This window comes from Bactrocera tryoni, unplaced genomic scaffold (genome assembly GCF_016617805.1).
Source record: "Bactrocera tryoni isolate S06 unplaced genomic scaffold, CSIRO_BtryS06_freeze2 scaffold_11, whole genome shotgun sequence".
Lineage (NCBI taxonomy): Eukaryota > Metazoa > Arthropoda > Insecta > Diptera > Tephritidae > Bactrocera > Bactrocera tryoni.
In genome coordinates, this window is record NW_024395824.1 from 11,738,158 (window position 1) to 11,763,062 (window position 24,905).

Here is a 24,905-nt window from a genome sequence, read left to right on the forward strand (position 1 = left end):
ATATATATATATATATATATATATATATAACCAAATAAATTATTATTCTTTGCCTTTAAAACTTACCTTCGTTGATACAAATACACACAATCCACCAAGCAATAAAAAAATATTTATTCAAGTATTTACTTGCTAATTATTCTGGCAATACCGCTTCGGTTTAGTAACTGTGAGAGGGATAATTGCAAATTATACGGACAATACCGCTTCAGCTTATTAAGCTGTGAGAGGGATTGCTTCCAAAAAAGTAAGCAAAGGCAGAAGGAAAAATAAAGTATAAAAAAGAACAAATACAAACATACATATATACATATCCGCAAACGGATTATGTTGGGTCACCCTAATGACAGTGACCCGTGCTCCGGATAAAAGTAATACATTGTTATTATAAATCTCTCTTTATCACATTGCTTGTTAATAGAAGTTCTTAACTCAATTTACTGTCATTTACGCTACTAACATTTATACACACATGTATACATACACATATTGTACTCATAATTTTCTTTACTTATGTCAATACTCAAATCTTGTAAAGAGTATTTATGTATATATGTACATCTTAACAACTTTGAAGAAAAATCACTCGCTAATAAACCGTGAATAGGATCGCATTGCACATTAATTGTTTTACACCCCCACATTTTTAAAATAATAAAATAATGCAAGAAAAACGCTTCTTGCTCCAACAGATTATACATACCTAACTAAAATTGATATATACTATACATACTAAGGTGCTTCAAAAAAAAATTTGAACTTTTTTTTCAACTCTTACCCCCTCAAATGTTAGTGATTGACAAACAAAATATCCTCCCTCAAGCCAGGCGCTGTAGCTTAACTCTAAGGGGTCGCTATTTTTTTTTTAGGTTCCCATACGTTTAACATAGGAATTTTCGTTTTTTCATTCAAACTAAAATTTCAACAATTAATGTTCGTTTCTTAAAAATAACCATCATATATTCAGAAATTTCACTTTTCAAATTTTAAAAATTTCTGTGACAAAGTTTGATTATCTCAATTAGACGATCAAACAAGGTGATTTGAGATTTGGAATGTTTTCAATAAAAATAAAAAACGTTTCTGAGAATAATAATTTTTTCATGGGAATTTCCAAAGTTTGAAAAATGAACTTTCTGAATATGTGATGGTTATTTTTGAGAAACGAAAATTAGTTGGTGAAATTTTAGTTTGAATGAAAAAACGAAAATTCCTATGTAAAACCTAAAACCTAAAACAAAAATAGTGACCCCTCAGAGTTAAGCTACAGCGCCTGGCTTGAGGGAGGATATTTTGTTTGTCAATCACTAATATTTGAGGGGGTAAGAGTTGAAAAAAAATTTACAAATTTTTTTTGAAGCACCCTAATACATACATATGTATATAAATATATACATTAGCGCCTTAGCGCATATTTCTAACAGCGAACATATAAGCGCGAAGTATTATATATATTGCCGTAAATTTTCAAATGCTTGTATACCTATAAACATAGGATACAAGTAAAGAAGACAAAATAAGAAATTAAATAAACGGTGCGGAAAATCAAACTACATTAGTTGAAAGAATTAAAAATTTCATACTAATTACCTCTGTACATATGTACATACAAATATTGAAAGTCCAATTTGGCGATTTCCGAGCATTTTCTTGTTCCTTGTCAAACAAGAACAAGCATAATTGCACATATTTCATTTAACGCACATTATATGCACATAACATCCACACGTATGTACATACAAAGGATATTGACCTAGTTTCAGTGCGCGCTGATACAAGGGCATACGGATAAAACCGAGAAACATATTTTTTCAGAAAAAAAAAAATACAAAAAACGCAAGTGAATACAAACGCGAGCAATAAAAGCGATAAAAGCATTCTTAAATTCTTTTTCGGAAATAACAGCTCTTATTTATTGAAAAGAGCTTTCGGTTACATCTATATTTTACTAGTCCAATTTTTCGGAAATAACAACTCTTATTTATTGAAAAGAGTTATCGGTACCACATTTCTCTATTATAATAAAATATACATCTTCTTCTTCTTAATTGGCGTAGACACCGCTTACGCGATTACAGCCGAGTTAACAACAGCGCGCCAGTCGTTTCTTCTTTTCGCTGCGTGGCGCCAATTGGATATTCCAAGCGAAGCCAGGTCCTTCTCCACTTAGTCCTTCCAACGGAGTGGAGGTCTTCCTCTTCCTCTGCTTCCCCCGGCGGGTACTGCGTCGAATACTTTCAGAGCTGGAGTGTTTTCATCCATCCGGACAACATGACCTAGCCAGCGTAGCCGCTGTCTTTTAATTCGCTGAACTATGTCAATGTCGTCATATATCTCGTACAGCTCATCGTTCCATCGGATGCGATATTCGCCGTGGCCAATGCGCAAAGGACCATAAATCTTCCGCAGAATTTTTCTCTCGAAAACTCGTAACGTCGACTCATCGGTTGCTGTCATCGCCCAAGCCTCTGCACCATATAGCAGGACGGGAATTATGTATATGACAATATACATATATACATATATATTTTATTAATTCAAATTTTCTGAATGAGCACAGATTCAAAAGAATCTAAGGCAGAATTCTTAAGCATTCCAGAAATGATTACTGATGACAAAAGTCCATGTACACGTGCAGAAGCTACACGCTCGAAGCAAGGTGCTACAAAGCAAAAAAAGGGAAAAGACATTTCGTATTGTATAAATGAGCATCCTCCCCCGGACATCCACACATACACCACACTACCACACCCCATCAACTCAACTTCACAACACTGACACGCACCGTCACCATACTCACCTCACCAATCATCAGAGCTTACAATCCACATTCCACTCCACACCAACCATGGCTGATTCCACACACAAAGGGAGAAAAAAGGAACTAAAAGGAGATCAGCAACTCACTTCGCTTCGACCTTTTACAGCACGCGTGTGCAAACATCTCGAATGAGCGTTTTTTCCAGTTCCTAGTTTTTCGGCAGTTCATAGTGTCGGAGTTATAAACATTTTTTACCTAATTTATAACGTTAACATTAAAACTGTACACCGATCCTGATAATACATACATATACGTTTACCCATTTTAAACCAATTTGACATTTTCATTTTTTACAAAACAAATTTTGTGGTGATCGTGAAGGTGAGTGTGTGCGAAAATATGAAAAAAGGTAATTTGCAGTGCATAGCAAAAACGGTGAGTTACTGAAAAATACATGATAAAAAAAAATATATATATATATATATGCTGTGGATATACATATATACATATATATTATTTACCGTATTGGTTTGTATCGGTACTTAAATTTCCCGCCGATTAGAACTTTTACTAACCGTTTTTATTAAACGGGTTTGATTTCTATCGGTTCTTTTAAATTGACCGTTCGTGCAACTTTACATACATACTTATATACATACATAATTAATAAAATCTAAAGTGGAATGGATACACTCACTCTGATTTTCCTCAGGGGCTTTGTGTTTGGATTTTCGTGAAAAGTGGTGTGATTCCTTGTTTGTATGAGTGGGAGTTCCTTCCAACGCCGGCGATCCGCTTGTTGTGTTCGTTAGTTTTTTTTTTCACTTTTGTTTTATTCATTAAGAGTTCGCGCCCGTATTGTATATGTTAGTTTGCACCCACTTTCGGTTAATGCTTGGTTTGTTAATTTGGAGTTATCACAATTTTGCACATATGTTAGCTTTAGTATGTATTATTATTATTATATTATTTCAATGCACTGTTTTCCGGTTGTTAATTTACTTTTTTTTCTTACACCACACTTTTTGGCTTGTCATATACAAAAATGTATGCATGTATGTATGTATGTAGATTTCGTGCCACTTCGTTCTGATATATTTTTCTTGGTGTCACTGCACTGTTTTCATATGTAAAACCGTTTTTTTTTTTATTGTTTTTACATATATATGTACTTAAATATATATATATATATATACATATATATAATCCTAATATACATATATATGTTTATATTTTTTTTGTTTTTGTAACGTTTCACCAATGTGCCGTTCTTTTTGGCTCGAAGGACCATGTACATTGTAGACAAGTATACGAAATTTATGTTTGATAAGAAATAAATGTTGTCTGTATTGTGACAATCTTAACAACGGAATTATAATTTTTAAAATTAGAAATGTTGCACAATTTAATGTTAATTAAAATAAGTGGCGACAAACGGGGTGGTGCGAGTCCAGTTCCGACTTGCTGGAGCTGGCGATCGAGTTCTCGCGGATGGAGGTCGAGAAGATTTGTCCCGGTAGAGTGGCGGCACAGTGTCTCAGCGAAAGTTGATTTGCGGCCCGTATGGATTGAATTGCTTAGATCGAATTGTGTTTAAAGTTATCGACGCGGCGCAGTGTAGAAGCGAATGTTCCAAGAACGAATGTGTCCGCAATCCTTTTGCCCAGCCTTTTTGTTAAGTGGGTTGGCGTACAAATGTGTTGAGTTGTGCTGTAGTGTCATCTGCTGTGGTAAATTGCACTGTAGTATTAGGATGCACCAGTTTTACCGGGTAGAGGGGGGGTGGATGCTTAACTCATTTAAACATGTATATTAAATTCATTTCTGAGAGGGACAGCTTAATTAAATACTGCACTCGATTTGAATCTTCACCGATTCAGGACAACTCTGAATCGGTACAAGAAATAAAAAATAAATTTATTGAAAATTTTTGAATACGCCTCCAAGCTGCATACGACGCAATGGTAAAAACTGATGATTCAGACCTACCTGAAAATTTCAAATCCTCGGCTTACGCCAAATACGTAAAGTGCTTAGACCAATATGAAGACATAAAGGCAATGATATCAGATCAATTAAAACTTATAAAGTCAATTGCACCAACTTCCCACAGTAGAGTAAAGCTGCCACAATTACAAGCCCAAGTTCAGGCTTTCATCTCAAAGTGCCAGCATGTGATACGGAATTATTTAATGGAGGTTATGAACAATGGTCGTCCTTCCGGCACATGTTTACAGCCGTGTACATAAACCATCCAAAATTATCACAAGCGCAAGAATTGTATCACCTCCGATACAAAACTAAAGGTCAAGCAGGCGTAATCGTCAAACAGTTCGCATTGAATGACAATAATTTCAATTTAGCTTGGGAAGCTCTAAGATCAAGATATGAAAATGAGAATATTGGTCGACAAGCAAGTAACGATACTCATGAACTTGCCTAAAAATCTAAAAGAAACCAGCGAAGATCTCATCAAACTTGAATCCACTGTTTTAAATTGTTTGTCGGTTCTATCGACACAAAATATTCCCACACACAATTGGGATCTTATTAAGGTAAACATATGTACCGCCGCATTACCAGAAAAATCGTTACTTTTGTGGGAGCAATCGCTCTCATCAAGAAGAAAATGCCAACGTGGCAGTAAATGAAAGATTTCTTAACTACCAAATTCGAAATTGCGGAAAGGGTAGACCAAAAAATAGTCAGAACTAAACACGTTCAACACGACCTAAATCGAAGCTTCAATAGTCCCCAAGCCGGAAGCAACAATCATTTAAACAGAAGTTTTTTCAAGACACAAGCGTTAACATCTGAACAAAATAAATACACGTCATGCGAACTATGTTCAGGAGGGCATAAGCTAACAACTTGCGAGAAGTTTAAGAAATTGAATGTCAATGAAAAGAACAACTTTGTCCGATCGAAAAGACTCTGTACAAATTGCTTGTCCCACTCACACAATCTTAATACTTGCGAAAGGCATCGTTCAATGCTACACCTTTATAACTTTCCTAACACATCTCAAAGTAGCGCTTTATCAAAAAAGCCACGGGTTTTGTGTCGACAAATACTCGTACATAAAGATGATCACGATTTTCAGCGGATTATTTTCCGAATCTACCAATAGTCCACTACGCGAATTTAAATTGAAAACAGTTACCTTTGGCGTAAACTGTGCCCCATATCTAGCCATTCGTACACTACACGAACTGGTAGACAACACAAAGTCAGAATTTCCTCTGGCAACACAAGTCTTAAAAACGCAAACGTATGTAGACGATATCCTGTCTGGAATCCACAGTCTTCCACAAGCATACGAGTCCTTATCACAGGTAATAAATGCCCTCAACATCGCAGGGTTTCCATTAAAAAAGATAACAGCTAATCACACAAATATTTTACAAAATATTCCAAAAGACGATTTGTTGGATACTAATTTCCTTATATTCGTAAAGGAAAGCACAACAAAAACACTAGGCATCCAATGGAATGCGATATCTGACAAGTTTTCATATACTACAGAGTCAATATCCGAATTATCCGCCAAGAGACAAATTTTTTCCTCAGTGGCAAAGCTTTTCGACCCCGCAGGATGGCTTTCGCCAATTACGATACAAGCGAAAATTTTTATACAAGAATTATGGCTTGCCGGAACCGACTGGGACGAACACGTGAAACCTCTTCGCTTAGAAAAATGGTCCCAGTTCGCTAATAATTTTAACGACATCTCGCAGATACAAATTCCTCTGAAAACACTAAGTCTCCCACGACTTGAACTGTGTGGCGCTCTGCTGCTAGCAAAACTAGCTTTAATGGTGCAGACCCACTTTAGCATGGCGAAATATAAATAATGTTTATGGTCCGATTCCGAGATAGTTCTAGCCTGGGTAGAAAAACCACCACATGCGTGGAAAACGTATATTTCTAACAGAACGTCTCAAATACTTGACCTAGTGGGATCAGCCACTTGGCGACACGTAGCCAGTGCGGACAATCCTGCTGATCTAGGTACATGAGGATGCGAACCTCTGCATCTCGCCATCTCCAACCTCTGGTGGAATGGCCCTCGATGGTTAACAGAATCTCCCGATTATTGGCCACAATCGGCCATGCGCAACATACTTGCCCCAGAAAGTCGAAAAATCGACACATATCATGCAACACTGGTTGACACTGACACCACGAGCCTCTGGGTAGTCGCATATACGCTCAAGTTTTTAGAGCGGTTTAAACTTAAAGTTAAAGGATATAAGTTATCTCCAATGCGATGCATTGACGCACCATGACTTACAAAAAGCAAAGGTCACTCTTATCGCATCAACCCAAACGCGCTACTTCAACAGCGACATAGCATTACTGAAAGAAGCGAAGCCTATTGATAAAAAGAGCTCACTCTTAGTTCAAAACCCATTCCTAGACACGAAAGGTCTACTTCGTGCGAATGGTCGGCTTGCTAATTCAAGCCTAACGTATAATGACCGCCGCCCTATAATCATAACAGAGAGGTGTCCGTTTGCCACTTTAATTATTAGATATATCCTCCTTTATTTATTAGATAATGCTCCACGCCGAACATCGTCTCATGCAACATATGGTCCGCAAAGAACTGTACATACCTCGACTGAAGCCCCAAATAAAAAAGTGCATTTTCATGCGTAATTCAATCTGCACTATGCATAAGCAGAAAATGCGATCGAAGATTATGGCAGCACTTCCACCTGAACGCTGCAATTTTGCTTAGCCTTTCACCACTACAGGTGTAGATTTTACTTGGCCTTTTATGACAAAGGCGTCCATGCTAAGGTCTCCTACCCTCATGAAAGGCTATGTGGCTGTTTTTGTCTGTTTCACGATAAAACCTTGAGTTATGTACGAATCTGACGACGGAGGCTTTTCTTGCGGTTTTGCTCGTTTCGTCGGACAACGAGGCTTTCCATCAAAACACGTGTAATAATAATTGTCAAAATACGCTCTCCAAGGTATCAATTGGCAGTTCATCCCCCAAACGCTCCTCATATGGACGGCTTATGGGAATCAGCGGTCAGAAGCTTCAAATCTCATTTTGAAAAGATAGCTGGCTACCACAAATTTAATTATGAAGAATTCACTACACTGCTAACTAGAATTGAAGCCGTTCTTAACTCATGGTCACTCGCTGCACTCTCGCAAGATCCCTCAGACTTTACTGCCCTCACGCCAGGTCAGCAGATAGTCGACTTTTGTGACTTAAGTCGACTTTTTATAAATTAAGCAACTCGTACACGAAATTCGTTAGACATATCAATATTTTATTAAATTATGAACGTACAATCATATTTTTTAAGTTTTTAATAAATTATAAAAAGTATTTTATGATTTTATTGCAAACAATTTGGTATTGGATAATAAAATTGCTTTTTTTAATTAAAAAACAAAAAATTTAAAAATAAATAACTACGAAAACCACATTTCTTCGCCGATTGATTTTAAAAATATTAGCTCATTAAGATGCTGAGGTGATAAGCGACTCCTCAACTGATTTGCGATAAGTCCTGCATGTGAAAATAATCGCTCACAGTGTACAAACGTTGCAACTATTGGTAAGTATATTTTAGCTACATTTCATAGATACAGATATTCAAATTTCATACTTTCCCACACAGTGAACGGATTAGGATTTTGTTTCCGATTGGCAGCCGGGCGTGTCAAATATTGTCGTAATTGTATTGGTAATCCTCCAGCCTCATCAGAATCTGCAAGATTGGAACTACAACTCACAGTGTTATCATATATGTATATAAGACCTTATATCATCATTGTCATCGTTCGTTTTCTGAGATTCCGGACCTTGAATAGCTAATATCTCATCTTGAGGGTCAATATTTGCCACCGTTGCTGTTGCTGACAATAATAATAATTTTCGTTCTGTCTTGACAAGATCAGCTACACAAAAAATTATATTAAGATTAAACTAAACCATAGAAATAATCAAATATTGTTTGCATAATCAACCTACCGACATTAGTTACCGCTCGGGGTTGGGTTTACTTTAGTATCTCATTTTCATTGCTAATTCCTCTTAAATGCGTGCACGGATTTTTTTAAATTTATATAGCACGGATAGCCAATGAATTAAACTTTGGTTTAAATGTAAATTTATTGTTAAATGTTAATTTGATTTTTAGATATAAGTAAGCAAAAAACGCACATTTTTACATTTGCTCAAATAATGGCTCTCTTCTTTTGAGGTTTTTGTTGCACTGCTTGCAAAAAATTTAACCAATTTAACACACACACATTCTTTGAAATATATTTAATTGAATTAATGATAAATTATGAATTTTAAGTTGCAATTTTATGTACAATTTAATAAATAAAACAGCTTTCAATTACGTGTTATACTGTTCCTTGAAATGTAAGCAAAATTACTGAATATGAACTGTCAAACGACGAAGAAAATAAGCACAAAAGGAAGACAGTAATAACCCAACGAATCAAAATGGTAGGTTTTATATACATTTGGGTTACTTTACATACGACTCGTTTCGGATCGATGGTTGTAAGTATTAACACATGTGAAAAGGGGTGGGGTGGGGTGGGGTGGCGTGGTAGGGTGGCTCCTTAAGGCCACGCTCAATTAAGGTTATGCTATATAATTTAATAATGGAGTAATACGTTAGTATTATGGAAAAAATGTTGGTTGGGTTACTTCTGTATTAACGGTATATTGATTTCAATGGAATTCAAATTTTTATTATACTATATTCGCGTGCCTTATTTAAAATGTGTTTTTACAATTGGAAATTTTAAATCTAATTAAATAAAATCACTTTATAATGATGTCAAATAACCAATCAGGTAAATATAATACGTTATTTAGCTCTCTGAAAAGTAGGCAATATATTACGTCCATATAACGAAAATTTGGAATAAAAAATCGCGCGATATTTTATTCCAAATTTTCGCCTGCGGCGCTTGTTTCAATGTAATATATTATACTGAAAAATATTGAAAATTTGGAATAAAAAATCACTCGATTTTTTATTCCAAATTTTCGCCTGCGGCGCTTTTCAGGGAACTTTTGAAATTTTCTTTGAAAACAGTATTATATAAAATAATATATAATTTTTTCAAAGATGATGATATTGCATCCACGAGCGCTGCAGCAGTAATGTGTCGTGATGCTACCCCAATACCACAATACAGTGGAATGTAGTGAAAATGGTGAAATACTTGGGCTCACATGAATTATGTGTAGCATTTGCTGAGGTATGCAGTCTGTTGCCAAAAAGTCGGCTTTGTGCCATTCACAAAACGCAAATGGCATTGCACAAACGCCCTCCAGTAGGGTACTTTAAATGCTCTAGGGGCAATTGTAGGTCGAAGTCCCTTATTTCAAGGGCAGTGGGCACGTGGTTTGAAGGCGTCAAACTAAGCTTTCCCCAGGTGTTTTACCTGATGTATTGTTTTGCCCACCGATTTACGCGGGAAGATATTTATAGGGAGGACTATGCGAGCGTTGAAAAGAAATTCTCATCTGCCACTATCTCCGACTGGTATAGCTACTGCAGGGAAGCAGTAGTTATATTTCAGTTAGACCACCAAGAATTCAAAGGGAAGATTGGTGGTCCAGGAAAGGTAGTGCAGATTGACGAAAGTAAATTCGGAAAACGCAAATACAACAAAGGTAATAATAATAATTTATATATAATGCAATTATGTTTATTCAAATACTTTTCTTTTTTTCAGGAAGACGCGTAGAAGGGCATTGGGTCCTGGGTGTGATAGAGGATGGCAGTGAGGACCTCAGACTGGAGGTATGCCCGGACAACGTACGTTCCGCTGAGGTCCTCATCCCTTTTATTCGCAAAAATGTACGAGAAGGAACAACTACAAAAACAGATTTTTGGCGCGCATACGAATGCCTCCCTGAATATGGTTACATCCATAAAATGGTTAACCATAGTGACCCTGGCAATCCCTTCATCGCCGAGGATGGCACAAACACATAAAGAATTGAGTCTCATTGGCGTGTGGTAAAGAGATTTTTTTACAAAGACAACTATAATAATCCGGCAATCTTTGCTGATGTTATAGTAGAGTTTTTATGGAGGCGGGAAATGCAAAAAAAAAATACAGATCCATTTAATGCTTTACTGGGGGTTATTAAATACGTGTATAACACGAAATAAAAAAACTAAAACATACAAATGAAAACACAATTTTATTATTTAGAGGGTCTTGTTTAAATGGTTGGTTGGGTTATCTTGGTACTTCAACTACTTGTATGCATTATTACTGATACGTATACAATTTTTAATTTTCAGTGTTTTTATTATTTAAATAAAGTGGATTTCCACTTTAATTCATTGAAATAATAAAAATACTAAACATAGAGTCACTCTATGCGTAAAAATACATACATTTTATAATAATTACTGAAAATTGTATCGAAAAACTACGATTTTACACCATTTTCAGGAGGCTGCCCTAGAGCCCCCCGTGGTCCTAGGGGGGGAAAGGTGCTATTATTCAAAAGCTCCATTCATTACCTTTCAAATGAGGGGGGTAGCAAGCCCCCAGCCCTCTCCCCCTTTGCGCAAAACCTCTTCAAAGTGAGATACTAAACTAAACATTCCCCACCGCTCGTGCAGAAACCCGAATACTTTGAAAACCAAAGTTTTTATAACGAGGATCAGCCAATGTTGCCCAAGCGCACAGTTTTACAGATTCAATATTGCCGTATTTTGTTTCGATGTCTTGAACCATTCTATTTTTCAAATGTTGCCTAATTAAAGTTTATGGCGTTAACTCTTCAATCTTCTGTAAAATATAAAATCAATTCATTCAATAAAAATTCAAAACAAGATAATATTTCAATGCACTTGCTCAATGTTACACATTTCTCAAAACAAACTTCTTGAGTTACTCGCAAGAGAGGTTTTAAGATGTCACGAACTTCTATTAACGCATCGATTTCCTCACCTGTGATCATGTTAGGTGGCTTCGCTTTTGAAGATTTGTCTATCTTCACTTGTAAAAGCACTTAACTTACATGATCAGCAAGAACAATGAAACGGTCAACCATTTCAAAACAGGAGTTCCATCTCGTTCGCACTTCCTGAATTAATTTCAGACGAGAATTTTCAGGCTTGTCCTTCTGTAATTTTAGCAGCTCTGTAGTCGCTCTTTCACTTTGTCGAAAGAATGTGACAATTTTTTTAACTTTTGACAATAGCTCACGCAATGACGATTGCTCAGTATGATCTGTAATTAAGTCTTCAAGATTGTCAATAGCAACATTTTCAGCAACGGGTAAGTCGGAAACTTGATTTTGAGATTCAGATGCAGGTGAAGTAATATTAACTTCGATAAGGCGCTGACCAATATTATTTATTACATGTCCAAAACACGAAATGTGTTTTCCATCGCCAAACTCACTTTTAATAGCTCCTTTAATGTTTGCGCCTCCGTCTGAAACGAATGCTGCTATTTTATTATCATCAAGACCCCAGTCATTGCATATATTTCTTAATTTCAAGCTCAAATTTTCTATTGTTTCTATCTCTTCCATGAGATAAGCGCCCATCTCAACAGTCTTCATCTCAGTTTCTGTGAAGAAAGGTTAATATTTCAATAAAGTTAGATATTTGAAGTTAAAACTGAATGTAATGATTTTTGAAAATAGAAAGCATAACTGACATTTCAGATAGTGAACTGTTAAGCCAAGATAGCTTTTCATTGTGTGTTGGTGAGTCCAGATATCAGTAGTAAGACACACAGATTCAGTCTGTCGCAGTTCAAGTATTGTTTTATTCGACAAATCTTGATATTTACGGCTCACAGTCTATGTGATACAACGGTTGTAGTGTTTTAATCAATTTTCTGAATCCTGGTCTTTCTGTAGTACACAGAGGCATATTATCAACTGCGATCATTCGTAAAAGAGCTATGGTAGCTTGATCATGTCTATATCCACCAGCTAGGAAACAATGAAAATGCATGATAGAAGAAATTAATAAGATTAACTTTGTTTCCTAATTTAAGTCACTACTACCTGAAAAAGAATTAGCATTGTTCATACAACGATCTATAGGGACTTGAACATGAGATTGTACTGTGGTATTTTCTTGAACAGATGATTTAGTTTGAGGTACCAAAGCAACCGAATGAACAGATGATTCGACAGCGACTAAAGCCTAAGAACAAACATGATTAAGTTAGTGTCGATATAAAAAATTAAATCGTCTGTGGAGAGGAATAGTTTATGCCCAAACTTTAAAAAGTTCTTCAAAAGCACTTACTTTTTTAGGCTGAACTTCGAAATCATTGTGACTGTCATTCAATCTTTTCCGAGTTTGTTTTTCATTACTTGACGGAGGAGCAATCTTGTGAACACATTGTAAGTGCTTCATCATTGTTGATGTGCTTTTATTAAACAAAAAATCTTTATCACATAAATTACACTTAACTTTACTGCCATTGTTAACTTTTGTGCAATAGGCCCATATCAAACTGGGAGCCATGATTAAGAATTATTCAATACTATATACTTTTAAATATTATGTACCGTTATTAAAAAGTTATATCGATTAAACAATGATTGATATGATTAATTTTAAAGTAGGAATATTAATATGCATGAATTAGACTTAAGTCGCCTTATTTGAAATGGTTGCCAAGGATACCGGCGACAATATAAACATAATAATGTTATCGACCAATCAGAATATCAGAAAGAGGCTATTTATAAAGAAACGCTTCGATTGGTACTTTGTATAGTGCTTTTAAAAGTAAAACGAGAAGTAAAAATTTTAACAACAATGTCACCATCAGATACTAAGTACAGTGGGGAACATTAATGCCTATAGGATAGTGTATGTTTTCATGAGTACAGTGGGAAGCTGTATAAAGCTACGTATGTTCTCTTTCTTGCTCCTATAAGTATTTTGCGATAAAATTGAAACAACTATAGTTACTTGGTGCAGGTCTTATCTTAATTCCGTCAATTGTCGAAGTCATCGAGTAAAAGTCGATTTTAATCGATTCAAGACAGGCTTGAATCGATCCTAAAAAGTCGATTATTTCTATTAAAAGGTCGATTTTCGACTAAAGTCAGAGTCGACTTTCCTATCCCTAATTCAGTTCAGTTCGTTCTATGACACTAGCATCGATCGGTCATATGCAGGAATAATGGGATGCCCAACTCCTCTCTCACTGGAAGTGAGAGAACAATTGCTAAACGTTAAAACTACCTAAACTTTGACAGTTGACTGGATTGGGGAGGTTTTGACGTTTAGCAATTGGAAACGAGCGATGGCCATATTGAAATCTTACCAAAAAAATGTGTTAGCGGAGGGATTTGTTGCAACGTTCAAGTCCACTTATAAAAAATGTAAAACAATTAATATTAAATAAATTTGTGAAATTTAAAGATATTTGATGAAACGTTTTGTAATTTGAAGCATCATAGTTTTATTTTCAACGGAAAATGATTAAAAACATTTAATGATTGAGAGCTAACAAGCTTAAATCCTTTTATTGGGTATTGAAAGGACAAAAGTCAGTTGTTCTAATATTCTTTAAAAAGATTTAAATAGTTTCTCCATATAATAAATAACCACTATTTAGTAATTTTTATACGTACTAAATGTTGGGTGTTGGCTTAATAAATGCCCAAAAATTGTTATTTTGTTCGATCTGGCCATAATGGAAAATGTTATAAAAAACGCTTATTTTGAGGCGCTCTCACACTGGAATAAGTTGGGCATCCCATTATTCCTGGTCATATGGTTGCACGTCCCGCTTCTATCCGCCGCCATCTTTTTGCGAAACCAACCGAGTTGTTAAATAGTTAACCCTAACTAAAAAAATAAAACTGTATTTATTTTCAATTGGTCAAATAAAACCTCTGTTTGGTATAACCATCCAAAAGGAGAGGGACATTATTGATAAAGTAACCTCAAAGGGTTATATACAGTTAGAAAGCTGAAAAAGCGAATTTTTGAGAACTTTATCTCAGAAATTTTTTAAATTTATTGATCCAAAAATTTGTGCACATATTATGGTAAGTTTTAACTATATTTAAAGACTTATTATTAGTAAAATTATTTATTTGGAAAGGAGCTACAGCTGATCTCCGGGAGGAATACTATTTTGAGAAAAACGCGTTTAAAGTTTGGAATGCACTTTACGTATGTATACTATGAAAAGCATTTTCAAACTTGCGTGTAACTTCGAAAATATTCACCGGAACGATATAAAATTTTCTGTGTGTATTCATAAATACATATATGCACATTAAGAAACAAAAATAAAAATAAATCGATTTTGGAAAGTTCTAACTGTATATAACCCATTAACAGATATTTTAGATAGGTAATAATATAATAAAATATATGGTTTTTTAGATCAACTAAGGCGCAATCTCCAGAAGAATCAACGGCCCAAACCACTATGAAACCTCTACACATATGCTTCGATGTATTGACGTCCAACACAAATGATGTAAGTATTAATACGAATAAATGTAAGTTTATTTTTTTCTTTGTGAAATACTGCCACTTATCATTAGAGAGTATAAGTTTAATTGCTAATTACAATCATATATTAAATGTCGAAAGCTCGAAGGACCTGGACATTGAAATATTTCTTCAAGCAGTTGGAAGCGAGATACAATTTTTTTATCTGATAATTAGAAAAAACTAGAAAACCGCTCTCTTTTAGAGGTGTCTATCAACCAATTTAGAGTATGAAGCGGTAAAAAACATTCGTTTTTGTTTTTGACCCACTAATTTTTTTTCTAGATATAAAATCTTGTATGCATAAAATGAATGAATCTTTCGTTTTTGTTTTTGACCCACCGAAGTTTAAAAATCTTAAATAATAATTACGGGACAAACGATCAATAGAATATCAAAATTCTCGTATTAAATTTTATACCGATATCTCAAAAACTTACAAACAAATTTTTATGATAATTACACAACTTCGCCTTAAATCGCTGGCTTGTTTACGCGATTTTTCCGTCTCTTTTGCTCTCAGCAAATTAACCCGCTCTAATATATATGGCAACAATGTTTTAATGTTCATGTTTTTATGAACATTATGCAAATGTATACGAATATAATTATTCGGATCGCGGTTATAATGTTATAGTCAATGGGGAACGCCGTAAGATCGTGATTAATGACTTTTGCGTGGCTGAATTGGAGGTTGTTGGTATGGATGTCCTGTGACTTCATTAAGACGGCGCTACATGTCATACAGCCAACGAAGCCATCAATTTACTGAAGGAAGCTTATCTTTATAATAAAGTTAAGTTCTTACCACAACCTTAAATTCTAAACGTTCTTTTTCTTCCTGAAACCACATGCCTAAAAGAAACACCCTTTATTAAATTGCAGTATAAAAATAGCATCTCTCAGCAACAAAATATGATCGATTAAATTTATTAACCTAAAATCCCACCCATGTTTTTTAGGGTGCAAATTTGGTAATAATTCTTAATAAAACCAGTTTTTTTGCTAATAGGATACAAATTCAATGGCAGAACGGGATGTCGGCTCCACATTTCTATTGCCGCATACTCATCTTTATGAACCAGACAAGGTAATATGTTATTTTTTTAATCTATTTTCAATGTAGTAAATTGTTTTCAGAATCTAAGCCATAATTTAATTTTAGAAATAGTTTAAACTTAACTTTTGTGTTTAAAATAAGATAAACGGCTATACCTCTTCTTCAATCGAAGTTTTGCGTCTCTCTTATTACATGGATTCAAAAGCATGACAAAATCCGATGAGTCGTCTTTTCTGCGTTCAATAGTTCTTCAATATAAGGAAAAAATATGATTCATAGTTTCAATTATTTCCTTTAAAACTAATATAGTTATGTATGTTGTTTTTTGGTTTTTCTACACATGGTTACTACCCATGAAAAAGAAAATAAGTCACTAAGTTCGCTAACACTTTAAACATGAAATTATGTCCTTGCCTGTGGAAATCATAGGTAGGTGGGCCCTTAGGAGGTCTATTGTAAAACCACCGGGACTAAAATTACCTCACCCTATAAAGTCCTCTATGAACCACATCGTGCTTTATAAATACACAGGTTTTGTCTGTAAAACATCTGAAGCATCGCAAAGAAACCCTATTCCGAAAATTTCAATTATTTTCAAATACTAAGCTTTACCTTCCTATAAAATATGTTTTATAGTATCCTCTTTTTCTACCTCCTGATGGCCTCTACAACAGTCACTCTATGGTGTTCGCAGTCTGCCAATTAGGTAGTGACCTGTTGACACTCCTTATGAAATGCCTTTTGAATAGTCGGCCGCATATCTATACTCCTGGCGAGCGTAACAAAATAATACATATCTTACCATGTTAATAGTTATTTTTGAAATACCATGAATATGAGGTCTCTGTACTACTTCTTCAGTAATTATTCCTCAATTCTGTTTGCACTTCTTGAAAATAACATCAATTTAATAGGGGAATAGGTATGAAGGTGACACTGATTTAAAAAAAAAAAATTAACATACACATATTTTCTTTTCTAGCAAGAAAGTGATATATCTGGTTTCGATTCATTCTAACATATAGTCGAACGTTGTGAAAATTAGCAGTTGGTCTAAAACTTATTTACGGATTTTGGTTTGTATATACATACGTATGAATATATTTACTTATTTATGTACCTATATCTATTAACTTATTTGTATGTTCTTGTAGTTGATATTTTAGTTTCTCATGCAGGACCTCGTTACATGCTTTACTATAATATTTATACTTCTGACGTGTTTCTTTAGTGAGGTATCGCCCTTTGAGCTGTTTTGAACACAGCTGTTATACATGGGGTGGGCCTGTGTGAGGAGGTGCTTGTAGCACTTGTTCCAAAGAACAGTATATAAAGTATAGATATATACTTTACAGTTACATCGATGCCCTTCTATATCTGATCTATGCTCAGTACCGAACTTGAATTCCATATCTTCATTTCTCACTTTGATAAAGCACTTTTTAAATGCACGGCAAACGAAAAGATAGACAGATTTATCGAGTACAACTCGAGACGAGTTGACTACCGCTAATCTTCAGTTCACTTGCTCTGTTTTCGGTCCTATGTATCTTTTACAAATTAGCTTCACCATAGATTAAGGTCTACAACAATATAGCATTTTTTTGCACAGCAACAAGAATGACAGCAAGAATGTACAAAGAAAATATAACTACATACATTCTTTTTTCAGTGTATTAAGTCTAATAGGCTATGCAACTAAAAAACATTCACATAGAAATAATACGAACATAACAGACCATAAATTTATCAAAATATCTGGCAGCAACAAATAATAATTAGGGAAGCGTTTTTTTTTATTAAAATCGGTTAGGTGGAGTAGTTTTAGTTGGCATTTTGTTAAATTAACAAAACTCGTATAAAGGTATATAACGCATTCAAATTTTTTCATTTCAGATTTTTAACAGTTCGGCATTGGAATAACAACTGATATGATTTTTATAAATTTCTTGTCTGAAATATGATATAATTACGCATTTACGTATTTATTGTAGTTGTTATTAAAAAGTGTAATGAGCCCACGTATGTTGCGTCCCTATGCGCTTTGGCACGTGTTCCTATAATATATCTGCTCAGTTCAACTGTATGCCGTGGTAATCAAACACTATTATCCATCAAATATTAATAGTATATTTTTCTAGAATCAACAACAATATTCAAATATTTTAAACTTCAAGAATATTACAATTATTTAATATTTAATTATACCATAAACAGGATACATTAAGTTTGTCATGAAGTTTGTAACACAGAAAATGTACATATACATAAATGATCAAATATATACATATATAAATATTAGCATAATGTGCTCAAGCGATTTAGCCACATCGGTCCGTATATACACGAACAAGCCCCTCAGTTCTTAAGATATTGGTCTGATCCTATTCTCTCCAAGAAGTTGCACGTTTGTCGGAACCGCCGATATCACAGCACTATAGCTTCCATACAACTTGTACGATCAAATTCATTGAATCTAAAAATTTTTTATTTGACGATTATCTTTACAAAATTTGGCGCGTACAGGGAAAACTTTAGTACAGCATCCCCCAAGTTCGGAGATAAAATGGGTATGGGCGGATAAAAAATGCTCTTCAGACTAAGAATATACATATGTACATATTACCCCAGGAAACTTATTGTTTTTAAAATATTCGTGTTTAAATTCCAAAAGTTCACAAATTAAAAAATATAATTTCTCAATGTATTGGGTAATCGAAAAAGTATTTTGCCAACAGATGTCGTTCAGTCGTGTATCTCCAGTGCTACCAATGACATTGTGTCATACCTCACAGATTAAATTGGGGGAAGTTAAAAAATGTTGCAGCTGTTCAAAAATGAGTGAAAATAATGAAGAAATTTGCTATATTTTGAAAATTTTGTATAATAAAGGGAAGAATGCCACGCAAGCCACTAATGAAATTTGTGAAGTTTACGGAGACAATGCTGTATCAGTCTTATCAAACTTATTTTGTCTACCGCCCACTTTGAAAATAAATATTTTTTTAGCGCCCCCATTTTTCACCTATTTAAAAACCACTATAACTTCAAATTAATTATTATGACCTATATACATATGTATATTAACGGAGAATTCTAAGCGAAACTTTTACTATAACCAGCAACTTGGAACCTAAGCGCAGTAGGTAACATACAACGGCGCTTAGGTCTCAAGTTAACTCTTACGGGCTCACTTCAGTATGAAACAACAAACGATTGAAATCCTCGTCATTAGTAACACAAAGCTGATGAAATAATCTATCATTCAAAGAGCTGTTGCGGATTTTATTGACTGCTTTGATGACATATTGCAGTGATTGAAATAGTTTTTCACTTAAGTTTCTAGCAACTTAATGTTGTCTATGAAAAACGCAATGGACACCAAGGACATCTGGAATTTTATTTTTTAAGTACGCTATGAAGCCTTTATGGCACCTTGTCATAGTTGGAGCGCCATCCGTAGCAACTGAAATTATATTTTTCAAAGGAATTTCTTTCTCATCGCAAAACTTTTCCAATATATTGAATATGGTTTCGCCTTTTGTATCGGTCTCTAAATTTCTATCAAATAATAGTTCTTCACATATTTTCTCATCTTTAATAAAACTCACGAAAGAGAACAACAATGCTTCATTAGTTGGCGAAGTGGACTCATCCAGCTGAATTGAAAATTGACTTGACCTCAGGTGATCGTACAATGAATCTTCAATGTTTTCAGCCATTTCATCAATTCGTCTTTGCACAGAATTCTTACTCAAAGGAATTTTTCGGATAATATCTGCGGCCGGTTTATGAAGCACGGTAGTTATTACTTAATTTATTGCTGGCAATATTAACTCTTATCCGATGTTATGTGGTTTGCCTTTTTGACCAATTAACAAAGAGATATTGTACGAAGCTCGAAGTCCGTCGTCATCTTGCTTAGCAGCCGCCGAAAATAGTTTTGCTACACTTGGATGAGTATTATGCTTCTTCTCTAGGTCTTGAAAATATGCTACATTCTTGTCTCTCTTATCTGGATGCATTTTATTCAAATGATCGTGCAGTCTTGAAGGCTTCATTGCTTCATTCGAAAATGTTTTTAGACATAGAAGACACAAAGACGAGGATGGGTTTGTGGGATTTTCAATGAATCCAAATTTAATGTATTCCGCACAGTATTGCCGTCTCTTCTTTTTTACTTCCGACATTGTTTTGCTTTGAGAAATACGTTTAACTTCGCGAGTAGTGTAAAGGAGGCGTAAGTAATGCTCATCTATTGCCCGCAAAACCACAAATGAATATAAAATAAATATTACATTGTTTATATAGGAATGCTTAAGCACAATTATTATATAGTAGTCCAAAAATATATTATTTTTCCTAGAAATACATTTGTAAAAAAAGGATATTTCTCCTTTTCGTATTATCTTATTTTTCCCAGAAATACATTTGTAAAAGAGGATCTCTCTCCTTTTCTTATTATCTTATTTTTCCCAGAAATACATTTGTAAAAAAGGATCTTTCTCCTTTTCGTATTATCTTATTTTTCCCAGAAATACATTTGTAAAAAAGGATCTTTCTCCTTTTCTTATTATCTTATTTTTCCCAGAAACACATTTGTAAGAAAGGATAAAGATCCTTTTTTTATTTTCCACATAAAAGATTTAAGGAGTTCAAAAGCTCAAAACGTGCGTTACATCCGCTACATACCCGACGTCATTTCGCAAGTGATAAAATAAATTAGTCAAGAACTCAAAGCATTCGCTACATTAGCTCGAACCTACCTCCCCTAAACCTTTGCGCAAATGATTATATTATGATAGCAAATGCCCACATACAGATTTGGCAATGGCAATAGCAATACGTTTGACAGTTAGTATTCTATAAATTCTATCCTGTCGAGATACCCCGTTATGAAACGGAGCGACCGATGGACATGATTTTAATTTTTTCTATATTCAATAAAATAGGACAGATATATGAACTATGCGGAGAGAAATATAGAACCGAGTTTGAGCAATCTTTTGATTCATATTGGTTGATGTTCACAAGTTGTTGTTGAGAGTCGAGAGCTCATGTAGTCGTTGTCTAGGACACCTCCTAGCTAAATAAAATTACAAATAACCCCCAGACCTCTACACATTTTCTTTCTGGGTCTCTTATCGCCCCCCTTGACACCTGCAGCGCCCACAAGGGGGCGTTATCGCCCACTTTGGGAAACACTGGTGTAGCACAAAAATGGTTCGGTCGCTTCCATTCTGGAAATTTCGAAATTTTGATTTACACTGGTGGAATAATGTCTGTAGCGGAAAAATGGAAAAAAATGGTCAAGCAAAATATTGTTAAAATTATTTGTTTATTTATTTATTAGTAATATTAAAAAAATAAGTTGAAGTTTATTAGAAATACGAAAAGCCTTTTTCGACTAGCCTATATTATGAGTTTTACACCCATGTTATTCAACATTATGTACACAAACGTATCACTAAATAATTTCAATACGTATACTTAATCATCAATAGTGCATAAATAGATTTAATTTATTAGTTTATAGTGGAAAGTTGAAGTTATTTTTTTTTTTCATTGCCATTGTCATATAACTAGTTAACATAAAATTTAATTTGCTTATTGTATATTACAAATGAATTATTGGCTAATATTGTATAAGGTGGTACGGGTTTTTCGCTTAAGCCTTTCTTTCCATTTACTTTGAGCGACAGGATCATGGCTGTGAATCTTATACGATGGCGCATTGACGGCGCATCTTAAAATTTGTTTTGAAATCGCTAAATTTGTGCGACAGCAGTTTCAAAGTTTATAGAATCTTGTTAGATCTTGACAGGGCAGGGCAGGGATTCTGTCCAATAGCCGATAGGTTAGGTTAGGTTAGATGGCTAATCTAAGATCACTCGCTTAATTTCAACACCCATCGGTTCGTCTAGAGAGATCGCTAGATCTCCTGCGGTCATTCTTGGGCCAAAAAGCTTTTACGACTGCGCAACGATGGCCAAGCATACGCAAGGCCCAGCTATCTAGTAGTAGAACACAAGAACATGCGGGAACACCGAATCGCTCCCATTCCACCGATAATGATTGTACGGTTTCTTTCCTTGCTAGCTCATCAGCTTTGCAATTACCTGCGATTCCGCTATGACCCGGCACCCATACCAGTCTTATCACAAAGACACTCGATGGTAATGATAGCGCGGTTAGACACTCTTCGACCAACCCTGAACGCACTGTAAATGATTTGAAGGCTGGTATCGCCGTTCTGCTATCTGAGTGAATGGTCACTTCTCTAATAGAGGACGCACTCCGGAGCAGAAAATCTGCTGCTGTGTACCTTGATGGCTGCAACCTCAGCCTGGAAGACACTGCAATAGTCGGGAAGTCTGAAACTGTAGCTGATAGAGAGCTCCCGACAGTAAACCCCCCCCAACAATCTTCCCTCCAAGCCTTGACCCATCCGTAAAGAAGTTTACTGTCCCTTTCTTCCAACGGCTTCTTTCCACCCACAGCTTCCTCGACGGTATTTGGGCAGAGAAGGAGCCGTCAGAGTTCGGTTTGGCGAGTCTATGATCCAGATGATCCGGTATGCAGTCAAAGTGTGTGAGGATATACGAGTGTTCAGATGCGCATTCTTTTAAGAACCCAGATTCTCTGAGTCTAATATCCACCTTCGCAGCCGTACACCTTTCGACGATGTCCACGAGCATTATGTTCGAAATCGCGTTAAGCAGTGGACCTTAGCGCACCACACATGCTGATGAGCGCAGCCCGTTGACCGCTGTCGAGTTTCTTTGCAAGTGTGGTCTTCTCTAAAGTCCTCCACCACATAAAGACTATATAGAACATAATGGAAGTGACTATGGTGTCATAGAGCCTGAGGACCATTTTCGGGGAGAGGCCTCACCTATTGCCAATGACTCCTCTACAGCAGTATAGGGCAATCGATGCCTTTTTTTGCTCTCTCTTTGATATTCGGCTTCCATGAAAGCTAACTATCCAGGATGATGATATTTCACTGTATACGCCGGTTGCAGGTGAATATCTCCCATTAGCGACAGCGCTGCCACCGGGATCTTATATCTTCTAGTGAATAAAACCATTTCGGTTTTATTTGGGTTGATGCCGAGATCACTTCCACTCGTACACCCGCTAAGGAACTTTCCTTTGATCATACATCGTCCGCATATTCAATCCGGACAGCCACGATCCTCGAGTTTTTCGAGCAGGTCGTTAACGACCAGGATCCATAGAAGAGGAGAGAGAATTCCACCCTGTGGGGCACCCCCACACATTTTGCCGTGCGCGTTGCCCAATTCCGTTTCAATAACTCGGTCGCACAGAATACTGAGAATGAGGTGCTGGGAACCCTTGCCAGAATTCGGGATGAACGTAACTCTGACTCGTCACCAGGCCCCCGGAATGTAACCTAGTCTGATGCAGTTTGCATGGATAGGTGCCAACCAGCTGCATGACACCTTAACAGCCTGCTGCAGCTGGGCTGGTATACTGCCAGCTGGTCCCGGGAAAATAAACTGTTTGAACGAAATGCTCAGGGCCCACTTCCCATTTGCATCATTGAAATCACCCGGAGACACTGGGTTTTTTGAGAGAATACGCGTAAGCTTAGAGGACTCGTGACGGCCCTCCAGCTCTTCCACGAGGTCCTTTTTGCCTTTCATATTTATCATATTTCTCCATTTGAATATTCCAAGCGATGCCAGGTCCTTCTCCACTTGGTTTTTCCAACGGAGTGGAGGCTTTCCTCTTCCTCTGCTTCCCCCGGCGGGTACTGCGTGGAATACTTTCAGAGCTGGAGTGTTTTCGCACATCCGGACAACATGACCTAGCCAGCGTAGCCGCTGTCTTTTAATTCGCTGAACTATGTCAATGTCATCGTATATCTCGTATAGCGAAAATTATGTCTTTTGAATTGAAAAGACAAAAATTCATATTGAGTTGAAAATTATTTATTTGCGATTTTCCTACATTTTTTTCACTGCAACATAGCTTGAAAACAACATTTTTTTGTTTCTGTTCCGATGCGTAAATGTACAGAGAAGATGGTTTTCCAACTCGTGAACACGCCACGTATAGCTGGCCGAGTGAAAAACATGTCATTTCCAGATTTATGCCTCACACTTCTAGCGACTATCCCTGTGTCCTGTTGATTGTCATCTCAAATGCAATTTTCCCTGGAAACTGAATATGTTTAAACTGAAATGGCAATTCGTTGGAACTCAAAGGAATTCGTAGAATCAAGTATTCTGCTCCCTTGTATTCAATAGCTGGGTCACAGTCAGTCGAGATCCATTACACAGTTTTGGCGCATGAAGATTGCGAAACATAATAATGACAGATCCAATTTTGAGACGCATATGATGCGGCGGCATACTAAGCCTCTCCAAAAAATTTAGAAATTCCAATGTATAATTCACGGAGTCGTCTTCATTGTCAAGACGATCGCAATTTTCCCATTTCCAATTCTTAGCGAATACGTTGTAAAATGTCTTCGGCAATCTCATTTTTGTTCGTATCCCATAATTGATGCGGATTTGAGGGCTGATAGGTTGAAATGATCATCGCGAAAAGT

General features: G+C 35.8%; 2 protein-coding genes across 4 annotated transcripts in view; one reads left to right on the forward strand and one right to left on the reverse strand.

The window, feature by feature from the left end:
- The window catches only part of LOC120779776, a 65,996-nt gene extending 47,449 nt beyond the window's left edge, over nt 1-18,547 (forward strand). Inside the window, exons 12-14 of the mRNA XM_040112154.1 lie at nt 15,154-15,250; nt 16,277-16,354; nt 18,221-18,547. Coding sequence (XP_039968088.1) covers nt 15,154-15,250; nt 16,277-16,354; nt 18,221-18,247 — 202 coding nt within the window. The 3' untranslated portion in view covers nt 18,248-18,547. The remainder of the gene's footprint in view (nt 1-15,153; nt 15,251-16,276; nt 16,355-18,220) is intronic.
- On the reverse strand, nt 11,201-13,327 carry LOC120779912. 3 transcript variants are annotated; one of them, XR_005705758.1, is made up of 4 exons: nt 13,048-13,327; nt 12,801-12,942; nt 12,446-12,725; nt 11,201-12,355 (listed from the first exon to the last, which is right to left on the reverse strand). XR_005705758.1 is itself a non-coding variant. In XM_040112258.1 (3 exons), the coding sequence occupies exons 1-3, from the start codon at nt 13,267-13,269 to the stop codon at nt 12,577-12,579; spliced, it is 513 nt and encodes a 170-aa protein (XP_039968192.1). In that variant the 5' UTR covers nt 13,270-13,327; the 3' UTR covers nt 12,381-12,576. The 3 variants fall into 3 exon arrangements, 2 of the variants coding, with proteins under 2 accessions (XP_039968191.1, XP_039968192.1); XM_040112258.1 differs by lacking the exon at nt 11,201-12,355 and having other exon boundaries at nt 12,381-12,725; XM_040112257.1 differs by lacking the exons at nt 12,801-12,942; nt 13,048-13,327 and having other exon boundaries at nt 12,446-12,567.
- Nucleotides 18,548-24,905: the final 6,358 nt, after the last annotated feature.